The following is a 24,322-nucleotide window of genomic DNA, read 5'->3' as shown; positions in this document are numbered from 1 at the left end:
CCGCGCAGGCGGGGCCTCGGAGGTGGAGGGCGGCTTTCCGGAGCTCCTCCCGCGGAGGCCTGTCCCGGAAGGATCCCCGCGACCCCCGATCCCTCCCTCAGTCCTCTCGCCGCTGTGGGGCCCCAGCCGGAGAAGAGGCGTCAGGGCTCCCTCCTCCTGCGCCTTCTTTCACGCGCTGCAGGAATGGGCACAGCACAGCTGACTTCTGTTTGTGCTTGACTCCGGGGATGGCAGGCGCAGACCACAGCTCCAGGGGCTTCTAGGCCTCCTGCGTGTCTTCCCCACTGACGTGCCAAGATGAGAAAATCTCCATCGTTAGTCTCTTTGACATAATAACCACCCTAGATCGTGTCTTAGATCAGGGGTTTGGCTCCTGCCATGCCCTGTATCAGTTTTTCTCCAAACGTGGTTCCCAGATCAGGAGCATCAGCTGTACCTGGGAACTTGTTAGAAATTGAATTCTTAGGGCTCATCCAGACCTCCTGAATCAGAATCTATGATTCAGAACTTTGTGTTTTAACAAGGCCTCTAGGTGATGCTGAAGTTCACAAAAGTTCGAAAGCCGATGGCCTATAGAGTATGCCCTGCACATAGTATGCTCTCAGATATTTGTTGAATGAATAAAGGGAGCTATTGAAACGTCAGGATGTTCTAAAACCCTGCCACCTTTACACGTGTAGCTTCAAATTGAGTTCCATCTCACCCCTCCAAATGTGACCCAGAAACTAGGGACAGGAACATAGAAATGAATAAGACCGGTCGGGCGCAGTGGCTCACACCTGTAACCTCAGCATTTTGGGAGGCCGAGGCGGGCAGATCACGAGGTCAAGAGATTGAGATCATTCTGGCCAACATGGTGAAACCCCGTCTTTACTAAAAAATACAAAAAGTAGCTGGACGTGGTGGCGTGCCCCTGTAGTCCCAGCTACTCGGGAGGCTGAGGCAGGAGAATCACTTGAACCTGGGAGGCGGAGGTTGCAGTGAGCCAAGATCGTGCCACTGCACTCCAGCCTGGGCAACAGAGCCAGACTCCGAGAAAGAAAAAGAAAAGGCAAGGCAAGGCAGGGTAGGGCAGGGCAAATGAATAAGACCTGAATCTGCTTTCGTGTAGCACTTTATTTAGAGCCTTAAACATAATTTATCATATTAATTTGCCACACTGGGACCCCCAAACAACAGAACCCTGGACCAATACATTTGTTTTGATATAGGAAAGCAAGTTAGGATAGGCTCAGGAAATGAGGCCTCCTGGAGGGCAATGTCCTTGTGAAAGAACACCGTGTATAGGGTCCTGGGTTTCTGGGCAGGGCTTGGGAGAGACCCAGGGGCCCAGCGAGGACAGCCCCTCTTCTTAAGGACACTAGAACCTGTGTCCCTTTCTTTCTCGGATCTCTCTTTTGATAGAAGAGGTCCTAAAATAAGTAAGTAAAGGGAGAGAGAGAGACCTTTGCTGCTCTTGCTGTTTGTGCACCAGAACAGCTCACAGCCCTGAATCTGAGCTACTGGGAAAGGAAGAGGCAAGGGGTTGACCACATCTTTTTCCAGCCAGCTGTGCCTCCCTCCAGGGCTACAGAGGCTATAAGTCCTCTGCACAGACCTGTGATGAGGCTCAGAAGGACACAGCTGCAGCAGCCACCATGCCTTCCAGTTTGATAATTTCGGTTCCTGAATTTCACAAAGTGATACCCATTATCTATCTCATTTAAGCCATCTCGTGTGGCAAAGACATCAGGGGTTATTATCCCTACCCACAGTGATGGCTCACATTCGTCTCAGGTTTTATAGTTTATGAACAATTCATACATGTCATTTCAGGGTTTCCAAATGCCCGATCATAAGAGTCCCCTGGGGACTTTTCTTAAAATACAGATTCTGAAAATATAGTTTGAAAACTGACAGTTGGTGGGTGAATCTGGGCTGCAGAAGTGTTTTACTTGGTGAGAGTTTTGAAAAAAAGAAATTGAATTTATATGCCCTTACATTCAAACATATCTGCCTATGTTGTTTCTGTTGTTACTTATTTCTGACTCCTCATAAAGGAATTTTGGATCTAGAAAGAATGTCAGACATCATCCAGCTCGGAGCTGCTCCTGATAGGGAATGGGTAGTCTGGCAGAGTACCCAAGAATGGGTACTCTTGGGGGTACCCATTAAGTCATAGGATAAATATGGGGCATCTTTCTGGGGTATCAATTTTACTTAGATATTTGAGAGAAGAGCCACAACGTATATATTAAAACAACTTGTAATATCTGTGAAATCAAATGCAAAACTTGCACAGAATGTTTAAGGCAACTCACATAAGTTTCTCATTTATAGTAGTTGGCTTAGAATAATGCCTAGAGGAACAGGGGACAGAAAGCCTCATCTGCACTAGGGGTACTTCATGGGAGAAGTCCAACTTGATCACTTTTGCAGTGAGGAGAGTGAGTCTCAGTGAGGCATAGAGGGAAGGGCCTCTTCTTCCACTTTGTTGCACCCTATTTTGTCTAGCAGGGAGCCTTGCATCTGGGAACACTTGCTGATTTGCTTTGATTAGTCCTACCCACATACCCACCGTTTGTGTCACTGGTGAAGAAACCAGGGCTTTTAAAGGGCTCCTTCCGGTTTCCAGCTTATTCCTCCCCAGAGCTGTGGCAGGGGAAGGAGACAAGTCCCACCCAGGCCTGTCTTGAACATTGCTGCAGGGAGTTTGCATCATCACTGAGATGATTAGCAAGGCCTCTTTAAACAAAATCATGACCTCAGCCTGGAGCTGGCATCTTTCCCTTCCCTGGAATCTTGACAGCTCATTTTCATAGTAAACTCACAACGGGAAACAGCTTTTTCCATAGCTCCTGAGGATGAAACGAAAGGAAATACATTGACAAGCCATCAGGATGAACTGAGATTAGGTTGAAGGAAAAACTCAACCCTTGAAGACCTTTCCAGTATATACAAGGGTGTTGTTTGGAATCAATTGGAAATATTTTTGAGTGTGCCTGGCACTACAGCTGGAAACAAAGGACTTGGAATAAAATATTGTGGTGAAGCTGGGAAGTTGGGACAAGGCTAAGTGTTGAAGAGAAGAAGTGCAGTCCCAGCTACTCGGGAGGCTGAGGCAGGAGGAGCCCTTAATCCCAGGAGGTCAAGGCTGCAGTGAACCATGATGGCACCACTGCACTCCAGCTTGGGCAACAGAAAGAGATCCCATCTTCAAATTAAAGAAAAAAAAAGAGGTCTGTTTTAACTGTAGGTTAAGAGGAGTCATTTCATCATTTGTTTAAGCATGTACTAAATACCAGGACCTGTGCTATACTCAATTTTGTAAAATGCCTAAGACATGATCCATGAATACCAAGAGATGGAGGGAGCCTAGGAAAGACAGCCTTCAATAATAAGACAGTGTCTATGCACTAAATGCTGTGACAGAAATCCATACAGGGAGGCACAGCCAGTGAAAACATCCCCAAGGATGCTTTGAAACTGACTAGAAAAGCTCACACATAAGCAGCAGGGTATAATGGAAACATGCTCACTTTGTTATCAAATAGATCTGAATTCAGACTCCAGCCTTGCTGCTTCTTGGTTTCATAACCCCTCTGCTGTTCAGTTTTCTTACCTGTAAAATGTTCCAAATGATCCTCACTTAATTGAGTTGGGCACACAGATCAAACTAGGTTGTTTGTGAAAAATGTCTAGCAAAGACCTGGCCCAGATTAGACAGTCAGTGTATGCTAGTAGATTATGATGCGGCCTTCCAAGAACCTTCATACCAGGAAAACCTTAACCTGAATGGGAAACACAAACATTCTAGTTGCTGAATGTATATATCGCTCCATTGTAAATTAATAAATCAGGTTTTTTTTCTAGATGCCATACACTTATAAGTTGAATCTGGTCTGCAGAAGTGTTACTTCAGAGCCAACCTAATCCTGAATACACTGACAAAATGGAGGACTTCCCTGGGCCAGAAACCAGCATGTTTCTGTAGTGTCTTTTTTTTCTTTTTATGTTTTGAGACAGGGTCTCACGGCTGGGTGCAGAGGCTCATGCCTGTATTCCCAGCACTTTGGGAGGCCGAGGCAGGCAAATCACTCGAGGTCAGGAGTTCAAGACCAGCCTGGCCAACAGTAGTAGTAGTAGAAACTCTGTCTCTGCTAAAACTTAAAAAAATTTAGCCAGGCACGGTGGCAGGTGCCTGTAGTCCCAGCTACTCGGGAGGGTGAGGCAGGAAAATCGCTTGAACCTGGGAGGCAGAGGTTGCAGTGAGCCGAAATTGTGCCATTGCACTCTAGCCTGGGTGACAAAACGAAACTAGGTCTCAGTTAAAAAAAAAAAAAAAAAAAAAAAAAGGACCAAGAAGAAGCTTCTCCGCTCCTTCTGGAATCTCTGCCTTGTTCAGCCCACCTGCCTCCACTCCTGCCTCCACCGTGTCTATCAGGGTGACCCAGAAGTCCTACAGGGTGTCAACCTCTGGTCCCCGGGGCCTTCAGCAGCTGCTCCTACACAAGTGGGCCCAGTGCCCGCATCAGCTCCTTGAGCTTCTCCCAAGTGGGTAGCAGCAGCTTCCGGAGTGGCCTGGGTGGAGGCCAGGTGGTGAGGCCAGCGGTATGGGTGTGTGTCACTGCTGTCACAGTCATCCAGAGCCTGCTGAGCCCCCTTAACCTGGAGGTGGACCCCAACTTCCAGGCTTGCACATCCACGAGAAGGAGCAGATCGAGACCCTCAACAAGAAGTTTGCCTCCTTCATAGACAAGGTACCATTCCTGGAGCAGCAGAATGAGATGCTGGAGACCAAATGGAGCCTCCTGCAACAGCAGAAGACGGCTTGGAGCAACATAGACAACATGTTCCAGAGCTACATCACTTGGCAACATGCAGGGGCTGGTGGAGGACTTCAAGAACAAGTATGAGGATCAGATCAATAAGCATACAGAGATGGAGAATGAATTTGTCCTCATCAAGAAGGATGTGGATGAAGCTTACACAAACAAGGTAGAGCTGGAGTCTTCCCTGGAAGGGCTGACTGACGAGATCGACTTCCTCAGGCAGCTATATGAAGAGGAGATATGGGAGCTGCAGTCCCAGATCTCCAACATGTGTGTGGTGCTGCATGTGTGTGATGCATGGACAACAGCCTCTTCCTGGACATGGACAGCATCATTGCTGAGGTCAAGGCGCAGTACGAGGAGATCGCCAATGGCAGCCGGGCGGACACTGAGAGCATGCACCAGATCAAGTATGAGGAGCTGCAGACGCTGGCTGGGAAGCCCAGGGGTGACCTGCGGCTTATAAAGACTGAGATCTTGGAGATGAACCGGAGCCTCAGCTGGCTCCAGGCTGAGATTAAGGGCCTTAAAGGCCAGAGAGCTTCCCTGGAGGCCACCATCGCAGATGCAGAGCAGCGTGGGGAGCTGGCCGTTAAGGATGCCAAAGCCAACCTGTCCGAGCTGGAGGCCGCTCTGCAGTGGGCCAGGCAGGATATGGTGTGGCAGCTGCGTGAGTACTGGGAGCTGATGAATGTCAAGCTGGCCCTGGACATCGAAATCACCACCTATAGGAAGCTGCTGGATGCAGAGGAGAGCCGGCTGGAGTCTGGGATGCAGAACATGAGTATCCATATGAAGACCACCAGCGGCTATACAGGTGGTCTAAGCTCGACCTATGGGGGCCTCACAAGTGCTGGCCTCAGCTACAGCCTGGGCTCCAGCTTTGGCTCTGGCGCGGACTCCAGCTTTCCTTCAGCCGCACCAGCTCCACCAGGGCTGTGGTTGAAGAAGATCGAGACCCGCGATGGGAAGCTGGTGTCCCAGTCCTCTGATGTCCTGCCTAAGTGAACAGACGCGGCAGCCCCTCCCAGCCTACCCCTCCTGCGGCTGCCCCAGGGCCCTGGAGGGAGGCCGCTGTGCAGGGTATCACAGGAGACCCACCTGAGGCTCAGCCGTAGCCCTCAGCCCACCAGCAGGGGAGTTTACTGCCTGGGGACCTCCCTTGCCTGTGCCTCCAGCTACAAAACAATCCAATTGCTTTTTTTTTTTTTGGGGGGGGTCCAAAAATAAAACCTCAGCTAGCCCTGCCAACTGTCAAAAAAAAGAGAGAGACGGAGTCTCACTCTGTCACCCAGGCTCGAGTGCAGTGCAGTGATCATAGTTCACTGTATCCTCAAACTCCCGGGTTCAAGCTTTTTCCTGCCTCAGCCTCCCAAGTAGCTGGGACTACAGGCATGCCAACACACCTGACCAGTTTAAGTTTTTTGTAGAGATAGAGTCTTTCTATGTTGTCCAGGCTGGTTTCTAACTCTTGGCCTCCCAAAGTTCTGGAATTACGGGTATATGGCATTGTACTCTGCCCTATAGTTTATTTCTAACTTCAATATGAATTAAGATAGTTATCCATAGGTGTGAGATTTTTATGAGAATTGTCCATTAATATTTATTCTTTCTTGTCTAACAATATCAATCCCCAGTTTTAGATGGCTATATGGCCACTTAATTAGTGATTTCATTTCCTAACCTGCCTTGCATATTGGTGTAATCGTGTGACTAAATTCTGGCCAATAGGATGTGAACAGAAATGTTTTATGGCACTTCTGGGTTGTGCATCTCTGGCTTTTTCCTCTACCCATTAGCTAAAGTTGCCTTGTCTAATCCAAGGATGGAAGTCACATGTTAAGGAGAGTTGAAGCAACAAACATGCTCTGTGCTTGTTCGCTGGGCCATAATCTGCATCATTATTTTAGAAAGAAAGAATCTCATACCTTGTCTAATAGACTGTATTTTGAGATATTTTTGTCACAGACTTAACCTATATCCTACTTAATGTCTAATACTAATGCCTAATATTAATACAAGATTGAATTGTATAACACATGGAAGTACCTAGTTCAGGGCCTAGGATATAGTAGCTACTCAATAAATTGGTGTTGAATTTGAATGTAACAACTTAAACATTTATTACATGGCAAAAGCATGCAAATTATGTGGTAAGAATGACGCAGGAGTCCAAAAGGAGTAGAATGTAGTTCCTCCATTAGCACAGGAGCATGTGTTCTAGTGGGGGAACTAGATTCTTTATTCCTTCTTCTCTCCCTTCAGAAGAATAGCATTATCAGCATTATCAATGGAAGTCAGGTCATTGCTGCAGGTGGTAAAAACAGTGGGGTTTTCTAAAAGGCCCTCAGTACTGTCTCCCACTCCCCTAAGTTTGAGGTGCTCCCCACAAAGCAACAACATCCCCAGTTTGGGTCCCACCATTTAAAAATAACATCTTGCTTTCATTAATTTCTGTGTAGCGTATTATCAAATTGTTTTGACACATAGTTTGGAGCTTGTATTTGAGCTTTGCCTGCCATTTATGTCTTGTGGAGGACTGGTTTATCAAACTGATGGGGAATGTCACATGTTAAAAATAGATGGAGACCCTAAGCCGGGTGTGGTGGCACATACCCATAGCCCCAGCCACTCGGGAGGCAGAGGCAGGAGAATGGCTTGAACCCAGGAGGTGGAGGTTGCAGTGAGCCGAGATCACACCACTGCACTCCAGCCTGGGCGACAGAGCGAGACTCTGTCTTAAAAAAACAAAACAAAACAAAACAAAAACAGATGGGTTCTATTTTAAAGGAGTGAAAGGACTAGATCTAGGTGAGTGACTGGTAACCACAGGTATAAAGGTGATTGGTAGAAATTCTGAGAAACACAGGCACAGGTACTCATTTTTTCTTGAGGGAAAACCTGAAGAACTTATACAAAGTTGGACCACATATAGCAACAGAGCCAGCTGCCTACTCTGGCCTGAAGAGTGAGCCCACCCTGGTCCTCCATTCCCCAGGAAGACACACAGCAGTCAATGCTTCTCCCTGATCACGGTGAGGGCTCCATTAGGTCAGCAATTCTCAACTTAAGCTGCATGTTAGAATCTTAGAATCACCTGGGGAGTTTTTAAAAATTCTGATGCTGGCCAGGCACGGTGGCTCATGCCTGTAATCCCAGCACTTTGGCAAGCCAAGGTGGGTGGATCACGAGGTCAGGAGATCGAGACCATCCTGGCTAACATGGTGAAACCCTGTCTCTACTTAAAATACAAAAAATTAGCTGGGCATGGTGGCATGTGCCTGTAGTCCCAGCTACTCAGGAGGCTGAGGCAGGAGAGTAGCTTGAACCCTGGAGGCAGAGGTTGCAGTGAGCTGAGATTGTACCACTGCACTCCACCCTGGGTGACAGAGCAAGACTCCATCTCAAAAAAAAACAAAAAACAAAAAAAAACTTTTGATGCCCTGCCAATTAACTTCTGGGTTAAGACCGAGGCATCAAGCATCAGGCATCAGACCTAGCTTTCAAAGCTCCCAAAATGATTCCAACATGCAGCCAAATTCAAGACCTCTGTGTTCGATCTTCCAAGCCATATTTTCCAGGTTCCTCCCAACAGGTCTGGAGACACTGGCTACTGGTTCATCTGATCTCCAGGTGCAAATAACCAGCACAATTCAACCCCAGTATCTTCCTAGAGTTTACTGAGGGGCTGGGTGACTCGAAGATGCATTTCTCATGTGCACTATTTCTTCGCAGGAGCAGGCATCAGACCAGGCTGCTGCAAACAATTGTTCAGGTTGTGCACAGCACAAGAATGCTTAGCAAACGGGATAAAGGGATGAAATGACTGCCTAAACTGTGCTCACCAATCTGTCACCCTGGCCTTGGACTTGGTGCAGTTAGAGGGGGAAGAGTAACTATTTCTAATTCTCCCCAGTGAGCTGAAGTGGCCCTTTGTGCTAATAGTGGCCCTGGTTCAGGCCTGCCTAAGGTAGAGGCAAAGTGAAATTCGAGGACCACGTGCATCAGAATTACTAAGGAGCTTATTTAAATGTATATTCCTGCGTCTTCACTCCAGATCGAATGAGTCATATCTCTGAAGATACAGTCTAGAAATATGTGTATTTAACAATCTCCCAAGTGGTTTCCATCAAGCTGAAGTTTGGTGGCCACTGACCGAAGGTATGGAATGGTCTTTCAATAAAAATAACAAACTGAACATCTCCTGCATGCCAGGCCCATGCCACCATTCAAGGATGTGAGAGTATCCTTTCCTCAAGTATTCTGGTCTAATAGAAGACAGACAAAAGCTGTGGGTCCCAGGAGGAGCCCAAACTATGACCTCTGCTGGAGTTCAGATATCTGGCATATTCAGAGAACCAGTTAGCAGATCCAAAAATCCCTACAGGAGGGACTGAAGCTCCTCCGAGAAGAATAGTCATCCCGGAGAAATAGGAGCCAGGCACCACAAGCCTGATCCACTAACAAAGTCTCCATTGTCAGAAAGGATGAGTGATTTGGGGGACAGACTAGTATCTGATATGTGTTTGTTTGCCTGTGGGCCAAGGCCCTGCTACCCAACCTCTGTGGTCATATATCTGAGCCCCATGGAAAGCTAGGGGACTGTACATGAAAACTGACCTTTTTCCCTATCTCCCCTATAAACTCTTTCAGCAGAAGGAATATGATTTTGGGACCCCACTATCTGAGGGTGCACATCACAAGGGGAGGCATTTTTTGCCACTGCTCACAATAACATCTCATAGCTTTGGCACCTCGTGTGCCACTCATCAGCTGCAGGAGGAGACTCTGGTGCCTGGTGGACACAGTTGTGCCCAGGGAAGTGCCTGTAGTGCCCATTGGACAGGGTATTGTCTGGCAGAGGCTGGGGCAGTAAAGGAGAGACCACCTGCAGACAGAGGTGGTGACTAGCTACATTCATCTATGAACACATATGAGACACCCCCAGGGAATGTCCACAGATACTTGGGCAGTGTTTGAGGGGCTAGGATCATGTATTAATAACATTAGTGGGTAAAAGGAGGCAAGTGGAAAGAGCTCCCCCCGGAATGGGTGACAGACTTGCTTTCTCTCCATTTGTCATCACTTTTACAGCAAGAAATTGGTGCCTAATCAGGATGACTTCTAATTTGTAGCCCAGACTGCACATTCTAAAGACACTGAGACACCCTGAGGCGTGGGCACCAGGATGGATGGGGCATTGGGAGGGAAGGAGCAGAGCCCTGGAGTTCCTGAGGGGAGAGGTGTGAGTGTTTCCTTTGCCTAGTTTGGAAGGTCTAGAGCATTCTGGCTCCAGGCTGCCTTTCCACCCTCATCTCGTGTCCATCTTGCCCTCATTCCCTCTGCTCTGGCCATACTGAATTTCTCTTAGTTTATCTCACGGCACCACTCTTCTGTCCTTTAAATGTGCGGTTTCAGATGCGTGACATGTTTATTCTCTCCTTTTTACCTGGTCAACTTCGAATCTTTCAGATTTTAGCTAAGATATTACTCAGGGGAACGTTTCTGGATTTGCCAGTTTGGTGTACAGGACATTCAATGCTGTCCATAAACTCAGATGTGGAGAAAATGTAACTCTTTGGGGTGATGGAAATGGAATCTCAATTTCAATTTGGGTTCTTCTCATAACTTGGGATAAGGTCAAAATTCCAGGTGTCTGCTCATCAGTCTTCTGTGTGTCCTGGAATCTATCAACTGAGATGTCCATATCATTAAGTCAGGGCTCTCTTAGCTGCTTCAGTGCCAAATTTGGGGCACTAGGGTCTTTGCTAGGCCCTCTATAATCCCATGTGCCTAGAGTCAGCACCACTAGCACACAGTCATTTTCTTCCTTTTTTCTCCTGCTTCCGTTCTGGAAGAAGCCTTTTCCAATTCAGGGACAAGTTTCTTTCATCTCGAACTTGGATCCTCCAGCAATCCTCCTGCCTCGATCTCTCACAGTGCTGGGATTACAGGTGTGGGCCCCGTGCCTGGCCATTTCTCTTAACCCAAATCCCTATTCTCCTCAGTGGTTACTGACTTCTTGTCCAAAACTTTGTATTAGTTTCATAAATACAGAAAGGTTGAAATAATAATAAAACGAACATTCTTATACACTCTACTGAATTCGAAAATCTTTAAAAATTTATCACCGTCTTTTTTTCACCTCTCAGTACTAAAGCCTGTCTTCTAAAGAGAAAGACATTCACCTACAAAACCACAATACTGTGGTTGCATCTAACAGAACTGTTGATAGCTCCGTAAAATTATTTAATATCTTGTTCATATTCATTTCCCCAAAATGTTTTATTCCAAGAATGTTTGTTATGCTTCAGAACAAAAAACAGGATCCAATTTAGAGTCACACATTGCATTTGCTGTTTATGTCCTTCTAGTTTATTTACATCTAGAATAATCCCTCCACCATTTTATATTGTTACTGTTGCTTCATGACATTGAATTTTTGAAGGATTCATGTCCGTTATCCTAAAGAATTTAGGCTTTTGAAAACAAAAGCCAGAGAACTCTGCCCCCAGACTTTCCCTGAGGCAAGAAGTATAACCTACCTGTCTGGTTTTTCGAGGACGGAGAGTTTTCCCTGGCCATGGGACTTTCAATGTCAAAATCAAGAAAGTCCTGGGCAAGCCAAGATGAATTGGTCACCCTAGAGGCAAGGAGGTATAGAATTGGATATTTGCTTGAATCGTTGCAAGGCATAGAGTGAAACATTTTTTAAAATGAATAATCCAATATTATGCAGCCACACTTGGTTAATAGGTAGGTTTATAACATCCTGTGGTTATACTCTTGCAATATGCATCATATTTTTTACTCTGTTTGACGTCTGAATTTCCCAATAGGTAGTAAACTCCACGAAGGCAGAGACATGTATATCTTTCTCATTACTCTAATCTGATTGTATCCCCATAGTTTTGGTACATGTCAAGTATTTATTTATTTATTTATTTATTTATTTTTGAGATGGAGTCTCGCTCTGTCATCCAGGCTGGAGTGCAGTGGTGTGATCTTAGCTTACTGCAACCTCTGCCTCCAGGTTCAAGTGATTCTCCTGCCTCAGTCTCCCAAGTTGCTGGGACTACAGGCATGCGCCACCACGCCTGGCTAATTTTTGTATTTTTGGTAGAGATGGGGTTTCACCATGTTGGCCAGGATGGTCTCCATCTCTTGATCTCATGATCCACCCACTCCAGACTCCTCAGGTGCTGGGATTACAGGTGTGAGCGACCACGTCCGGCCACTAAGACATGTTGAAATAGTAAGGCTGCAGCCTACTGGTAATTTCCATACCCCTGTTCACTGAGTATTATTAGGTTAGGTTCCTGCATAGAAATCTTAACAAGCATTCTGTGCAACTGTCCTGGCCTTACAGATGAGACTCCAGAAGTTTAAATCATCTTCAAGATCAAATTAAGACCTTAACTTCTAAGTCCTCAGAGTCTTCATGCAGTGAGGGGATACAGATAAGGGTAGAAAAATATCTGGGAATCTGGAGATACTTAATCCATTGGCTAAGCAGCACTGGACCATATACCAAGGTCCTAAGGAAATCAATCACACCTTAAGAAAATTTAATTAAACTGGACAGAAAGTAACATAATAATTTCATTCAGTCCTTGCCTTATTCTCCAGATTTGAATCCCCCAGGGTCATTAAATGATTGGACAAGGAGAGGTTAGGGTTGGGAAGTTGAAATAAGGTGTAATTCTGAACCTGGCCTGAACTCCAGATCGACTCAAGGCCAAGTCTGGCCTTTGAAAAGTCTTTGGGGTTAAAGATTTGGTAATGGACTTATTGTAGCATTGGATACCTGATTATAGAGAATTCAGGTGGAGGCTGATCGGAATGGAATCCTGAAGGCCGAGTGCCCAAGGCTATCAAGGTCCAAGCAGAAGACAGCACATCTCAATGCCTGCTCTCTCATTCCATGCACCCTCTTTGGAAGAAGGTCCAGTTGAGACCCATGCTGAGTCATGTAGGCCCGCCTTTGTGACAGCAATCCTCATATCAGACACTCTCCAGAGAAAGAGGTGATACTTCACCATGAATATCAAAAGAATGATAGACAAGAGCATGGAGAAGAAAAGAACTTCCTGTGAAGAAGTTTTGAAATGCATCATGAGATTTGTTTCTTTCTTCTGAGCATCCACTGAGTATTTTTTGTGTTCTTCACATCAGGGTGAAGATGACATCAAAGTACTGGCCAGGAGATGACGGGAATGGCCATTTTTGGAGCAATTACTGTGTATTCGGCCTATGACCTCATTTAACCCTTGCAGCAGTTCCAAGTCACAATGATCCCAGTGAGGTATTGTTAGAAAACTGAGGCTCAGCAAAATTAAGTAACCAGCTAAAGGTTATATGACTGGGATATGGAAGCGCATAAAGATTTATCCTCACTCTGTCAGACTCCAAATCTATGCTGTTCCCACCATCCCACCCTGCACTCTTCTGAAGATGCCATGGCGTAACAGTCCTAAACAGTCTCAGAAGTGGAAGCATTATTAAATCCAGGTGAAAAAGACAATATTGCTGGAGTGCTATATGAAAGGCACTGGAAAGACTTTTGCTCCCCAATTTTCTCTACCACATCTACCACAATGCCTGCAATCTTGGCACGCATTTCTTTGAGATGAGTATTGGAGTCCTGCCTCTGAGAGCCATTCAAAGTGAACTAGTCTGATCTAGAGGTTGTGGGGTGAGGTGCTCTGTACTCCTCTCTGTCATCTCTATTTTGACACATCCCAGATACTCCAGCAGCTCCATTTCTGGGTATTAGCTGTGAAGTTGAGAGCAGAGTGTTTTTCCTTCTCTTTGGCTTGATTGTCTTTTACCCTTGGGGGAAAGGGAGGGGGTGCTAATGGCTTGGAGGGTGGCCAGACCATTACATTTTGCAATCTCCAGCCACAGCTGCTAAAGAAAACTTATATTGTGTTTTCATTCTGTGGGGAAAACATGTTTGTTTTGTATTCTTGTGTAACCATGAAACATCTGGGGTAACCTTAGCTAAAACTTCCTTCCAGTGTCATATTTGGGCTCAATGATATAGAGAAATTTTCACCTTGAAATGTAAGCTATGACAGTGTAACAAGTTATCATGACATGTGCTTGGATGCACACCCAGTAGGAAGCCATCCAGTTCTTACAACTCAGGACCTCTAAACTAAAACCCCTTACCCTTATGTTACATCACACTGTCCCTTATAAATGGTCAGGGCCCAGAAAATGATATTTGGGTGCTCAGAATTGGGGAAACACTGTGAGGGCTTCAATGCTTTCAACTGGTGGCTCTCGAGCTTGAGCATGCATCAGAATCACCCAAAGGGGTTGTCAAAACTCAGATTTCTGGCTCCCATCTCCAGAGTTTCTGACTCAGTAGGTCTAGGGTAGGGCCTGAGAATTTGCATTTCTAACAAGTTCCCGGGTGATACTGATGCAGCTGGTCTGGGGACAGTAAGAATCTCAGCTTTAAACTTTTTTTAAACTTGGATCAACCCAAATGCGGAATTGAATACAATACAAGGAGAGGCAAAAACTATATACAGTGACAAGCTTCAGGTTCATGCTTTGTTTTTTTTTTCTAAATAGGTAAGAGCTGATGCTAAGATGAGATGACCCCATCTAATCATTGCTGGTGGGAGTACAGGTTGGTATAAACGTTTTGGAAAACAAATTGCCAGTAAATAAATATTTCTACGCATTGATTCCACTTATAAGTACCTCTAAGAAAAAAATCAGAAATGTGCACGAAGATTAAGGTACAGGAATGTCTATTGCAGCTTTACGTAAAATGATAGATACTTGGAAATCACATGAATATCGAATAGTTTATCAATTATAATAATATCTCTACAGTGGAGTGTTATGCCACCATTAAAGTAATTGGAGAAAAAAATTTAATGATAAGAAGAAATGTTTATGATAAATTATTGTAATACATGAAAAGCTCAGGTCACAGAGCTACATGTATCATTTATCAACTATATAATACATATATACTTCTACAAACAGCATACCAACTAAGGAAACACACTGACATGTTAACAGTGATGATTTCTGGATAGTATTATATTTGTTCTAAGATGCCATTTACTTCTTCCCTGCCTAATCTTCTAAAATAATCTATCCCACTCGAAGCCTCCCCTCTTCATAATATCCTCTTCTGGAAGTAGCTCTTAGGTTGACATATTTAAACCAAATGATCCCACCCTTTCAGTGGTAGGCGATTGGCTGTATGGACATGTGACCCAAGGTGAACCTACTAGTGAGTGTCTATCAAACACTTTACTGCTAAACCCAGAAACTAGGGCTAGATAGCTGTGGGATGTACATATATTGAAGTAGGGCTGGTGGGCATTTTAGGCTGTGTGCAAGCAGAGGAGGCTACTACAGGTCTGCTGCTTTATTATAGATTACTGTTAGTACAATACAGGCCCAGGAGCTAAGCAGCACACACATGCAGGAGCCCACCCACACAGGCACAAATCCTTCTTAAAAAGCAGGCAATGGGGAGAGGTTGTAAATATTAAACTGTGATACCTTGTCTGTGTTATGTTTCCAATATTCTCCCTTTTTGCCTTGAGCTAATGAGAATGGGTTTCTCTTCTTTGCAATTGAGTCCTAAATTAACAGGTGATTTTTATTTGCTTATTTGTATGTGTTTTTTTTTTTAAATCAATTTCCCACACTGAGTTTATTACTGATTTTATTAACAGAAAAATATTAAAATTAAAATCATGAGCTGCAGCTAAAAAAAAAAATTATTTAGTGAAAGTTGCCTATTTGTTCACTAGCCCCTACATCCAGACCCTTTTATTTCTGACACTCCGAGCTTCAGAAACTGAGAGGTTTTCTTTGGTTTCTTTCAGTTTGGTACAAAATCCAGAGGACAATTTAAGTTTGGAATGTGTCCAAGCAAAATTCTTTTTCTGTACTGAGCTAAGAGGATTCCAACAGCAAAGACCGATGCAGAATAAAAGATATAGAGCATGGCTTTCTCCATCGATTTATAAACATGAAGATTGGAATGGATGAGTCATCAGCAAATTGAATTGGGAGGGATTGCTGCAGAGCAGCCCACACTTTGTCATAAAAATTCTGCTGCAGTATCACACTAGCTCAACTGTGGTTTACCATTTTTAGAAACATGAGCAAATGCACTATAGTTGGTTACCACTTTTTTGTGACACTTGAGGTTCATGTGAAGTTGTATCAATCCCAAAGAGTGATACACTTCAAGACAGGACCATTTGGCATAAGCAGTAGGTAATTTCTTTTTTGAGATGGAGTTTTGCTCTTGTTGCCCAGACTGGGGTGCAATAACGTGTAATTAATCTCGGCTCAAGTGATTCTCCTGCCTCAGCCTCCCGAGTAGCTGGGATTACAGGCATGTGCCACCATGCATGGCTAATTTTGTATTTTTAGTGGAGACGGTTTCTCCATGTTGGTCAGGCTGGTCTCAAACTCCTGACTTCAGGTGATTTTCCCGCCTCGGCCTCCCAGAGTGCTGGGATTACAGGTGTGAGCCACCTCGCCCGGCCAGCAGTAAGTAATTCTTAACCCTTTCAAGGTCATCATCTCAATTTCTTCCCCACTGGGAATCAAATTGTAACTGAAAAATGATTGCAACTTGTTTTAAGAAAGATATGCTGTAAGATATTTGAGGGCAGAGATGGATTCTGCCATGCTTAGTTTTATCTCTGGTTTGTTGAATGACTGAAAAAACATTCATATTGATGCTAAGAGATGAGCCTAGGGAATAAGTACTTGGGAAGTAACTTTCCAAAGGGTCCATTTCTGGGACTGGATTTAGAAGCTTGAGATGATGTCGAAGATAAAGTTGTGATACACTTTAGTGTTTCCAAAAGTATGTGTTCTAAAAGGATGAGATAATTGTCAAGAAGGAAAAATTGCTGAAATTTTTAAAAAAGAGGAAATTGAGACCAGAGAAGTTCCATAGGCAGCATCTCAAAAAGCTCCATATCCACCGAGGAGAGTGATTTGCATGTTCAGCCATGGAGACCCTAGAGAGAAAGAGGACCTTTTCTCCAAGAGATTCTAAGACTTGTGAGAGAACCGACTCTGGCTCCAAATGTCTTATAAACTTGACATAACTTTTTTTTGAGACCGAGTCTCACTCTGTCACCTAGGCTGGAGTGTTGTGGTGCGATCTCGGCTCACTGCAACCTCCGCCTCCTGGATTCAAGCAATTCTCTGCCTCAGCCTCCCAAGTAGCTGGGATTAGAGGTGCCCACCACCAGGCCCAGCTCATTTTTGTACTTTTAGTAGAGACGGGGTTTCACCATCTTGGCCAGGCTGGTCTTGAATTCCTGACCTCAAGTGATCCACCCACCTTGGCCTCCCAAGGTGTTAGGATTACAGGTGTTAGCCACCGTGCCTGGCCAACTTGACATAACTTTTAAAGATGGATTGCCAAGATGAGGTAAGTCTACACTTTCAGTTGACGAAATTTTGTGTAACAATTATGCTCTGCTATCCCCTCACTGAACTAAAACATCATATATGGTCAAAATACTAACTAAAGCTGTTATACAAGGATAAAAAACTGAGGGTCATGGTGAGGAGGGAACATGAAGATAGTGATTGCCTTTTCCTTAGGGAGTCTTTACCACTAGTGTATCAGGTAGTGCTTGCTGCATGACAAACAGCCCTACAATTTAATGGCCTAAAACACAACCACTAATTCATCTCACAGTTGCATGGGCTGACTGGGCAGCTCTTCTGTCTGGGCATGCTTGGCGGATTTGCTGGACTTTCTCATCCTTCTCTGGTCAGCTGGCATGTTGGAGGCAGCCAGACGATCTAGAATGACTTCCCTTATGTGTCTGACAGTCGGAGGGCTCTTTGCAAGGGACCAGTTGCTTCTCCACATGGAGTCTCATCCACAGTGGGCTAGCTTGAACTCAGTCACATGGTAGTCCTAGAGTTCCAAACACAGCAAGAGGATAAGCCACTTTTAAAGCCTCAGTTTATATTACCTTTGCTAATGTCCTATTGGCAAAAGTAAGTCACATGACCAAACCAAAGTCAAGAAGTGGAGAAATCGATTTTACCTCTTGATGGGAGTGGAAGAATTTTTGGCTGTTTTTACAATCTACTGCAACTAGGTGGTAAGGTTAGTAAAGAAATAAACCAATAGGTACATGGAACTGTAGAAAAGGATTGAGATGTCAAGGATACAGTCCTTGACTGTAGAAACTCTACATTTCCTGGGTGTTGTTAGCAAACCAGTCTGTGAACGTCATTTAGCCCAGCTAGGGAACCTTCTGTTTGGGGATTTCCCTGGGTTATGTTATCTCAGAGTCCAGCATAACTTTTGAGACTCTGATCAGAACTGCAAACACCATCTTGAAACAATCCTGGAAGTGTTCTAGATGTCTGGGATCCTTCTGTTCTTACGCTAATCAGGGAGGGATATCTGCAAACCCATCCCTGCTGGTTCAGGTGAGAAAGAGGATCTACCTTTTCTTCTCAAAGACAAGGATTAAGAGCCAGGAGGTACAAAGGGCAGGTGGGTGGGCAGCAATGATAGAGTAGGCTAGTTATTTGAACTGGGGTCAGGAAAAAGAAGGATGTAAATAGTAAGCCTGCTCCAAGAGGGAAGCAATCAAATTGATAATTTGATAATAAGCTGGAGACTATGACCTGGAGACAAGGTTAGGGAACATTTAAAGGGCAGGTGGAAGAAGTTTGACAGTTTCTTGAAGCAGTTTGCGTTTTTTGGTTTTTAGATGACAGAAAATTCTAATCTGAGTTCTGCCACTAATCAGTTATGTGAGTAGGGAAAAATTGCCTCAGTTAATTCTCTCATTGACAAAACGAGGCATTTTAACTGGAAGATTTTTCTAGCTATAACACCTTCTGGGAATCTAGAAAAAGAAGAAAAGGACTGACATATATATGAAAGGAATAAGTCTACATTAGGAGGAATCCCCTTCAGAAAGCATTGGAACAAGTACCGAGGAAGATTTTCAATCTCTAAAGCTTTAAAAACATGATAGATCCCTATAATTCTTCAACAAACATTAACTGAATGACATGCTAGGCATTGTAGACAGAGCAGTCAGTGAACAACAACAGCAGCATGCCCCTGTGGCGCTTACAGGATCATTTGAGTTTGATCAAATGGTTCTAGACAATTTCACTAAGTAAGAGTTGCAAGCACATCCAGCTTCATTTTGCAGGCAGGGATTATACCAGATAACTTCTCTGATCTTCAGTTTCTTCATCTACAAAATAAAAAGTGTGAACTAGATCATCCCTAAAGTTCCATTCAGCTCCAAAATTCCAATTCAGCTGCCCAGCAGTTCTTAGGTGCTTTAGCTCAGCAACTCCATCTAGTGTCTCTGTGAAATGAACTTAGAAAACATCCAGTGTACTAACTATTCACTAAAATGAGAGACCACTAAAGAGACTGGACATAACTGAAGGCCGGCGTCAGAATCAGGATATACGGGCAAGGGGTTGATGGGTTATATGTCATATTTAACATAATGTTTACAATGTGTCAGGTGCTGTTCTAAGTGGTTAGCATATATTTCATTCTCACAACAAACCTATGATCAAGGAACTAAAAACATCTCTACTTTACAGATGAGGGAATGGCCCAGAAAGTCATAGTAACCTGCCTAGCAATTGGCAGAACTAGAATGGAAGCCTAGGTAGTGGGTTACAAAGTCCATCTTCCTGGTCAATATCCTTTCCTGCCTCTAGCTAAGAGTTGTGGAACACTTACCACGTGCCCAGCAGTGTTCTAAGGTTTTTCCTATTGTAACTCGTTTAATCCTCTCAACAGAAATATGATGTAGGTACTAAAATCACAGTTTTGCGTGGGAGTAGACTCAGGCCCAGAGAGATAATGTAATTTATCTAAGTACACGATAGCTGATAAGTGTCTTGGAGCCTAGATTGGAACTTCAGTATTCAGCCAGGGTGAAGGAAGCATCCAGGCTGTTGCCATGTCCCAAGAATTTTTTTCTCCCACTTTCCTAAATGTCCCCAATCATGATTCTTGGTACATAAAGGGAAGATGCAAGCAGCAAGTGCTAGACAGTTTTTTTTCTTTTTTCTTTCTTTCTTTTTTTTTTTTTAGCATATTATCTGCAGCGCCAACTCTTAAATATTCAGAAGTTAATTCAATTAATGGATAAGACAGGCTTGGGTGCAGTTTCTCGGTGTCTCCTGCTTCTCATTTTCGGATCAGTTTTGCCAGGTAAATAATGAAGACTTTAAGTGCCACAGGAGGTTTGAAAATTCTCCTTTAGGGGATCCTACATAATGGTTTCAAGGATCACTTTCATGTAAATGCCTTTGAAGGCTGCATCTCTATGGCTAACTACTCTAATTGCCTGAGAAACACATCTGCTTTCCTGTTTCATTATCTTCTGAAACTCAACATTCAGTATTCATTTAGCAAATACTCGTAAACACTTACTATGTAGGAAGAACATTTCGAAACCCCTTAGACCCTTAGAACAGTGTTTGGCACAGTTAACTACTGTCTTTACCTTCAGGTTGTGCAGAGTCCAGTGGGGGAGATTAGTAAACAGTCTCTTACAACACAAGGTGATAAATGCCGTGATGGGCTATGCATGACATGCTTTGGTAGTCTGCAGTGACATTTCATCCAGTCTTCAGAGAAGGTAAGGGTAGGGTCAGGGTAAGTTTCTCAGGCAACTCATTTCTAAAATTGAAGTCAGCACCTTTCTCCCCAGACTGGCTCCTTCTTACGTCTACTAACAGTACTGCCAGTTCTTGTTACCCATGCTTGAAAACTCATTGTTTACTCTTTCCTTGTTCACAAATCCATAAAGTAACCACCATATCCAGTCAATTCTTCCTTTTCTATCTTCTTTTTTTTTTCCTTTCCTCCCTCTAGGTCAATCTTTTACCGTGTCAAGCCAGGACTATTGCAAAGGCATGTCACCTCTAACAAATTTAATCCATTCCAATTCTTCCTGCAATATGCTCCAGATTCATTTGCCTGACATACTTTCCTGCCTCCAAATCTGAAAAGTTCATTCAGTGCCCAAAGGTTAAAGGCCATTCCTCTTGTTCTGGGAACATTCTGCTTGTCGGTCTGAATCTTTCAGAACTCCCTTGTAAATCTTCAGTCTAATGATGCCACCCCTCTTCTCACTCATCCTTTGCTTTTTAAGCATCCGTGTCTCTATTGACTTTTTCTGTGCCTTCAGTTCTTTCTGTTGGTTTTTAAAGCGAATTTATATCCTCCCTCTCCTTAAAGGACCCTTACAATTTCACCTATTTTGTGAAGCCTACCTTAAGAAACTACAGATTTTATTGCTTGAACTAGTCATTTGGCAAAATAATAGTGTATTGCTTTTGCTTTAACATGCTTTATAAAGGTATAATTTATGTACAACTATTAATACAATTCATGTGTTAATGTAACCCTTATCACATTGGGGTATAAAACATTCCATCTGCCCTAAACATTTCCTTGCGTACTTTTGCAGGGAATGTCCCCCTGCCCTAGTCCCAAGCAACCACTGATGGGTTCCTTTCTGTCACTATATATTTGATTTTTTCTTTTCTAGAATTTTATACAAATAGAAATATAGAATGTGTACTTTTATTTGTGCCTGGATATTTTTCGCTCAGCATAATGCTTTCAAAATTCATCCAGGTTGTTTTGCATATGTTTGTTTTATTTCTAAGAGATCATTATTTGGTTATACTTCAATTTCCTTATCCACTCACCTGTTGATGGACATTTGAGTTTTCAGACTTTGGCTCTTATGAGCATTTGTGTAAAAGTCTTTGTGTGGATATGTATTTTCTCTTGGCAAAGTACCCAGGAGTGAAATTGTTTGGTTGAATGATATGGGTATGTTACCTTCATGAAAGTTTGCCACATTGTTTTCCAAAGTGCTTGTAGTATTTTTATATTACTACCAGCAATGTAGGAGAGTTCCAGTTGCTATTGCTCTCCAACAGTTTGTTATTTTAAATTATTTGCATTTTCCATATTGTAAATGAAACTGGTTTTTTATCTCACTTTCCAACTGTTCATTGCTAGCATATAGAAATAAAGTTGATTTTTGCATATTTGGTTTGCTAAACTCACTTATTGGTTCTAGTAGCTTTTTAATAGATTTCTTAGGAGGTTCTACATACATAATCATATCATCTCTAAAAACTTTATTTCCTCCTTTTAAACATCTATGCATTTTGTTTTTCCATCTTTCTTCCTTTCTGCCTTCTTTCCTTTTTTTCCCCTTGCCTTTATTGCACCGACTAGGATCTTCAGTATGATGTTGAATAAAAGTATCGAAGAATGGACATCCTCATCTTTTTCTTGATGTAGGGATAAAGCTTGTAAGGGAACATTAACTATGGATATTAGTGGCGTATATTCATGGCTGCTATTAGGTGAAGAAAGTAAATTCCTTTCTATTCTTAGTTTGTTGGTAGGTTTTATCATGAATAGATGTTGACTTTTGTCAAATGTTTTTTAAATCTAGTAAGATGAAGGTGACATGATTTTTCTCTTTCATTCTCTTAATATGGTGAATTACATTGATTGGTTGTTGAATGTGAAACCGACTTTGTGTGGCTGAGCTAAACTCCACTTAGATGTGCTATATTATTTCTATAATATATTGCAGGATGTGTTTGCTAATAGTTTGTTAAGATACACATATAACTTCACAAGGGATATTGGTTTATAATTTCTTTTCTTGCAATGCCTTTGCCTAGTTTTGGTAGGTTAATGCTGAACTCATGAGATGGAAAGTGTTCTCTAGTCCTTTTCTCTTGGAAGAGCTTGTATAAGGTTGGTATTCTTTCTTATGTTATTTGATAGAATTTAAAAGTGAAGTCTTCTGGGCCTAGAGTTTTCCTTGTGGAAAGGATTATAATTACAAATTCAATTCTTTTAACAGATACAGGCACTTCAGACTTTCTGTTTCTCCCTGTGCCAGTTTCAATAGCTTGTCTGCTTTAGTTCTAGAATTTCCATTTGGTTCCTTTTTTAGTTTCCATTTCTCTGTTGAGATTCCTCCTATCTCTTCATTGTGATTACATTTTCCTCTTGGAATATATTTATAATAACTGCTTTAAAGTTCTTGTCTACCAATTCCAACTTCTGGTCATCTTGGGGTTGGTTTCTATTGATTCCTTTCTGTCTTGATATTACGTCACACTTCCTAATTTCTTCACACGACTAGTAATTTTATATCTTATACTGGACATTTTGGATGATAAATTGTTATCTTCTTCCTAAACACTTGAATTTTGTTGTAACAGCTGGTTAACTTGGCTGGACTCAAACTCCAAACTCTATTTCCACTGTGATGCTAAGACTTGCACCTGTTGTTTTATGCTGGGCCCCCAGAGGTCACAACACAGGCATAGCTCATGATTAGTCAGAGATTTGGGTGGAGTTTATAAGAGATTTGGGGCCTCCTCCCCTCTGGGTTTCCTCTTTTCCATGACTTGCCCCATCACTTTTCACTCTGGCAGCACTGAATTCCTACCTCTGATTCCTCAGGCCAATAAGACTGCAACTTTCCAGAAGTCCCACAGAGGAATATTTTTGACTGAATAAGATTTACGTTCACATACTCTTGACATGTCCCTCTTCTCTCACCTGAAGTCCAATGATTTTTCATGTGTTTCCAAGTAAGTTTAAGAAATAAATACTGGCAGATAATTAATACAGTCATAAGAACACATTTAAAATAGAATTTAAGCCCAGAATAAAAATTCCTGATTGTAGCCTCTGATACCGTAACGTGGTCTGGTCCTATATACCACTCCAACTTCATCTCTTACCATTCTTTGCCTCGTTCATTATCTCTAGCCACCCTAGTCTTCTTAGTGTTCCTCAAACACAACAGAGCAACTGCTATTCCTATCACCTGGAATTCTCTTCCCTCAGATCATTGCATGGTCACTCCTTCTGATATCCAGGTCTCTGATCATATACACTCTCCTTGGAGAGGTCTTTTCTGATTACCCTATCAAAAACAGCTCAACAAACCTCTCCCCCCACCTCAATTAACATCTTCTACTTTATCTTCTTCAAAGCACTAATCACTATCTGAAATTATTCATTCGTTTTCTTGTTAATTGTCTGGCTCCCCCACTAAAAGGTAAGCACCAAGAGGCCAGAATCTTTGTCTTAATCACCAATGTATCCTTAGTGAACAGTTGTCCGGCATAGAGTATATGTTTGATAAATACTTATGGATAAATAAATGAAGAATGAGATGGGAGGTACTAAGGTAAATCTAAATTTTCCCCCCACTAAACTGATCTAGCAACAAAATAAATTAAAAATATTTGTGTGGAAGAACATACCATGCTCATGGATAGGAAGAATCAATATCGTGAAAATGGCCATACTGCCCAAGGTTATTTATAGATTCAGTGCAATCCCCATCAAGCTACCAATGAGTTTCTTCACAGAATTGGAAAAAACTGCTTTAAAGTTCATATGGAACCAAAAAAGAGCCCGCATTGCCAAGACA

General features: G+C 43.0%; 1 protein-coding gene and 1 pseudogene across 1 annotated transcript in view; both read left to right on the top strand.

Annotated features, from left to right (window-relative positions):
- LRRC49 (leucine rich repeat containing 49) overlaps positions 1 to 24,322 on the top strand; it is a gene marked incomplete at its 3' end in the record, with an annotated part of 168,338 nt that overhangs the window by 1,085 nt on the left and 142,931 nt on the right. Inside the window, exon 2 of the mRNA XM_011940552.1 lies at positions 16,934 to 17,250. Coding sequence (XP_011795942.1) covers positions 17,233 to 17,250 — 18 coding nt within the window. The remainder of the gene's footprint in view (positions 1 to 16,933; positions 17,251 to 24,322) is intronic.
- On the top strand, positions 4,858 to 5,819 carry LOC105510655 (annotated as a pseudogene).

The sequence above is a fragment of the Colobus angolensis genome, unplaced genomic scaffold (genome assembly GCF_000951035.1).
Source record: "Colobus angolensis palliatus isolate OR3802 unplaced genomic scaffold, Cang.pa_1.0 Scaffold19, whole genome shotgun sequence".
NCBI lineage: Eukaryota > Metazoa > Chordata > Mammalia > Primates > Cercopithecidae > Colobus > Colobus angolensis.
This window is presented reverse-complemented; position numbering and strand designations above follow the sequence as displayed.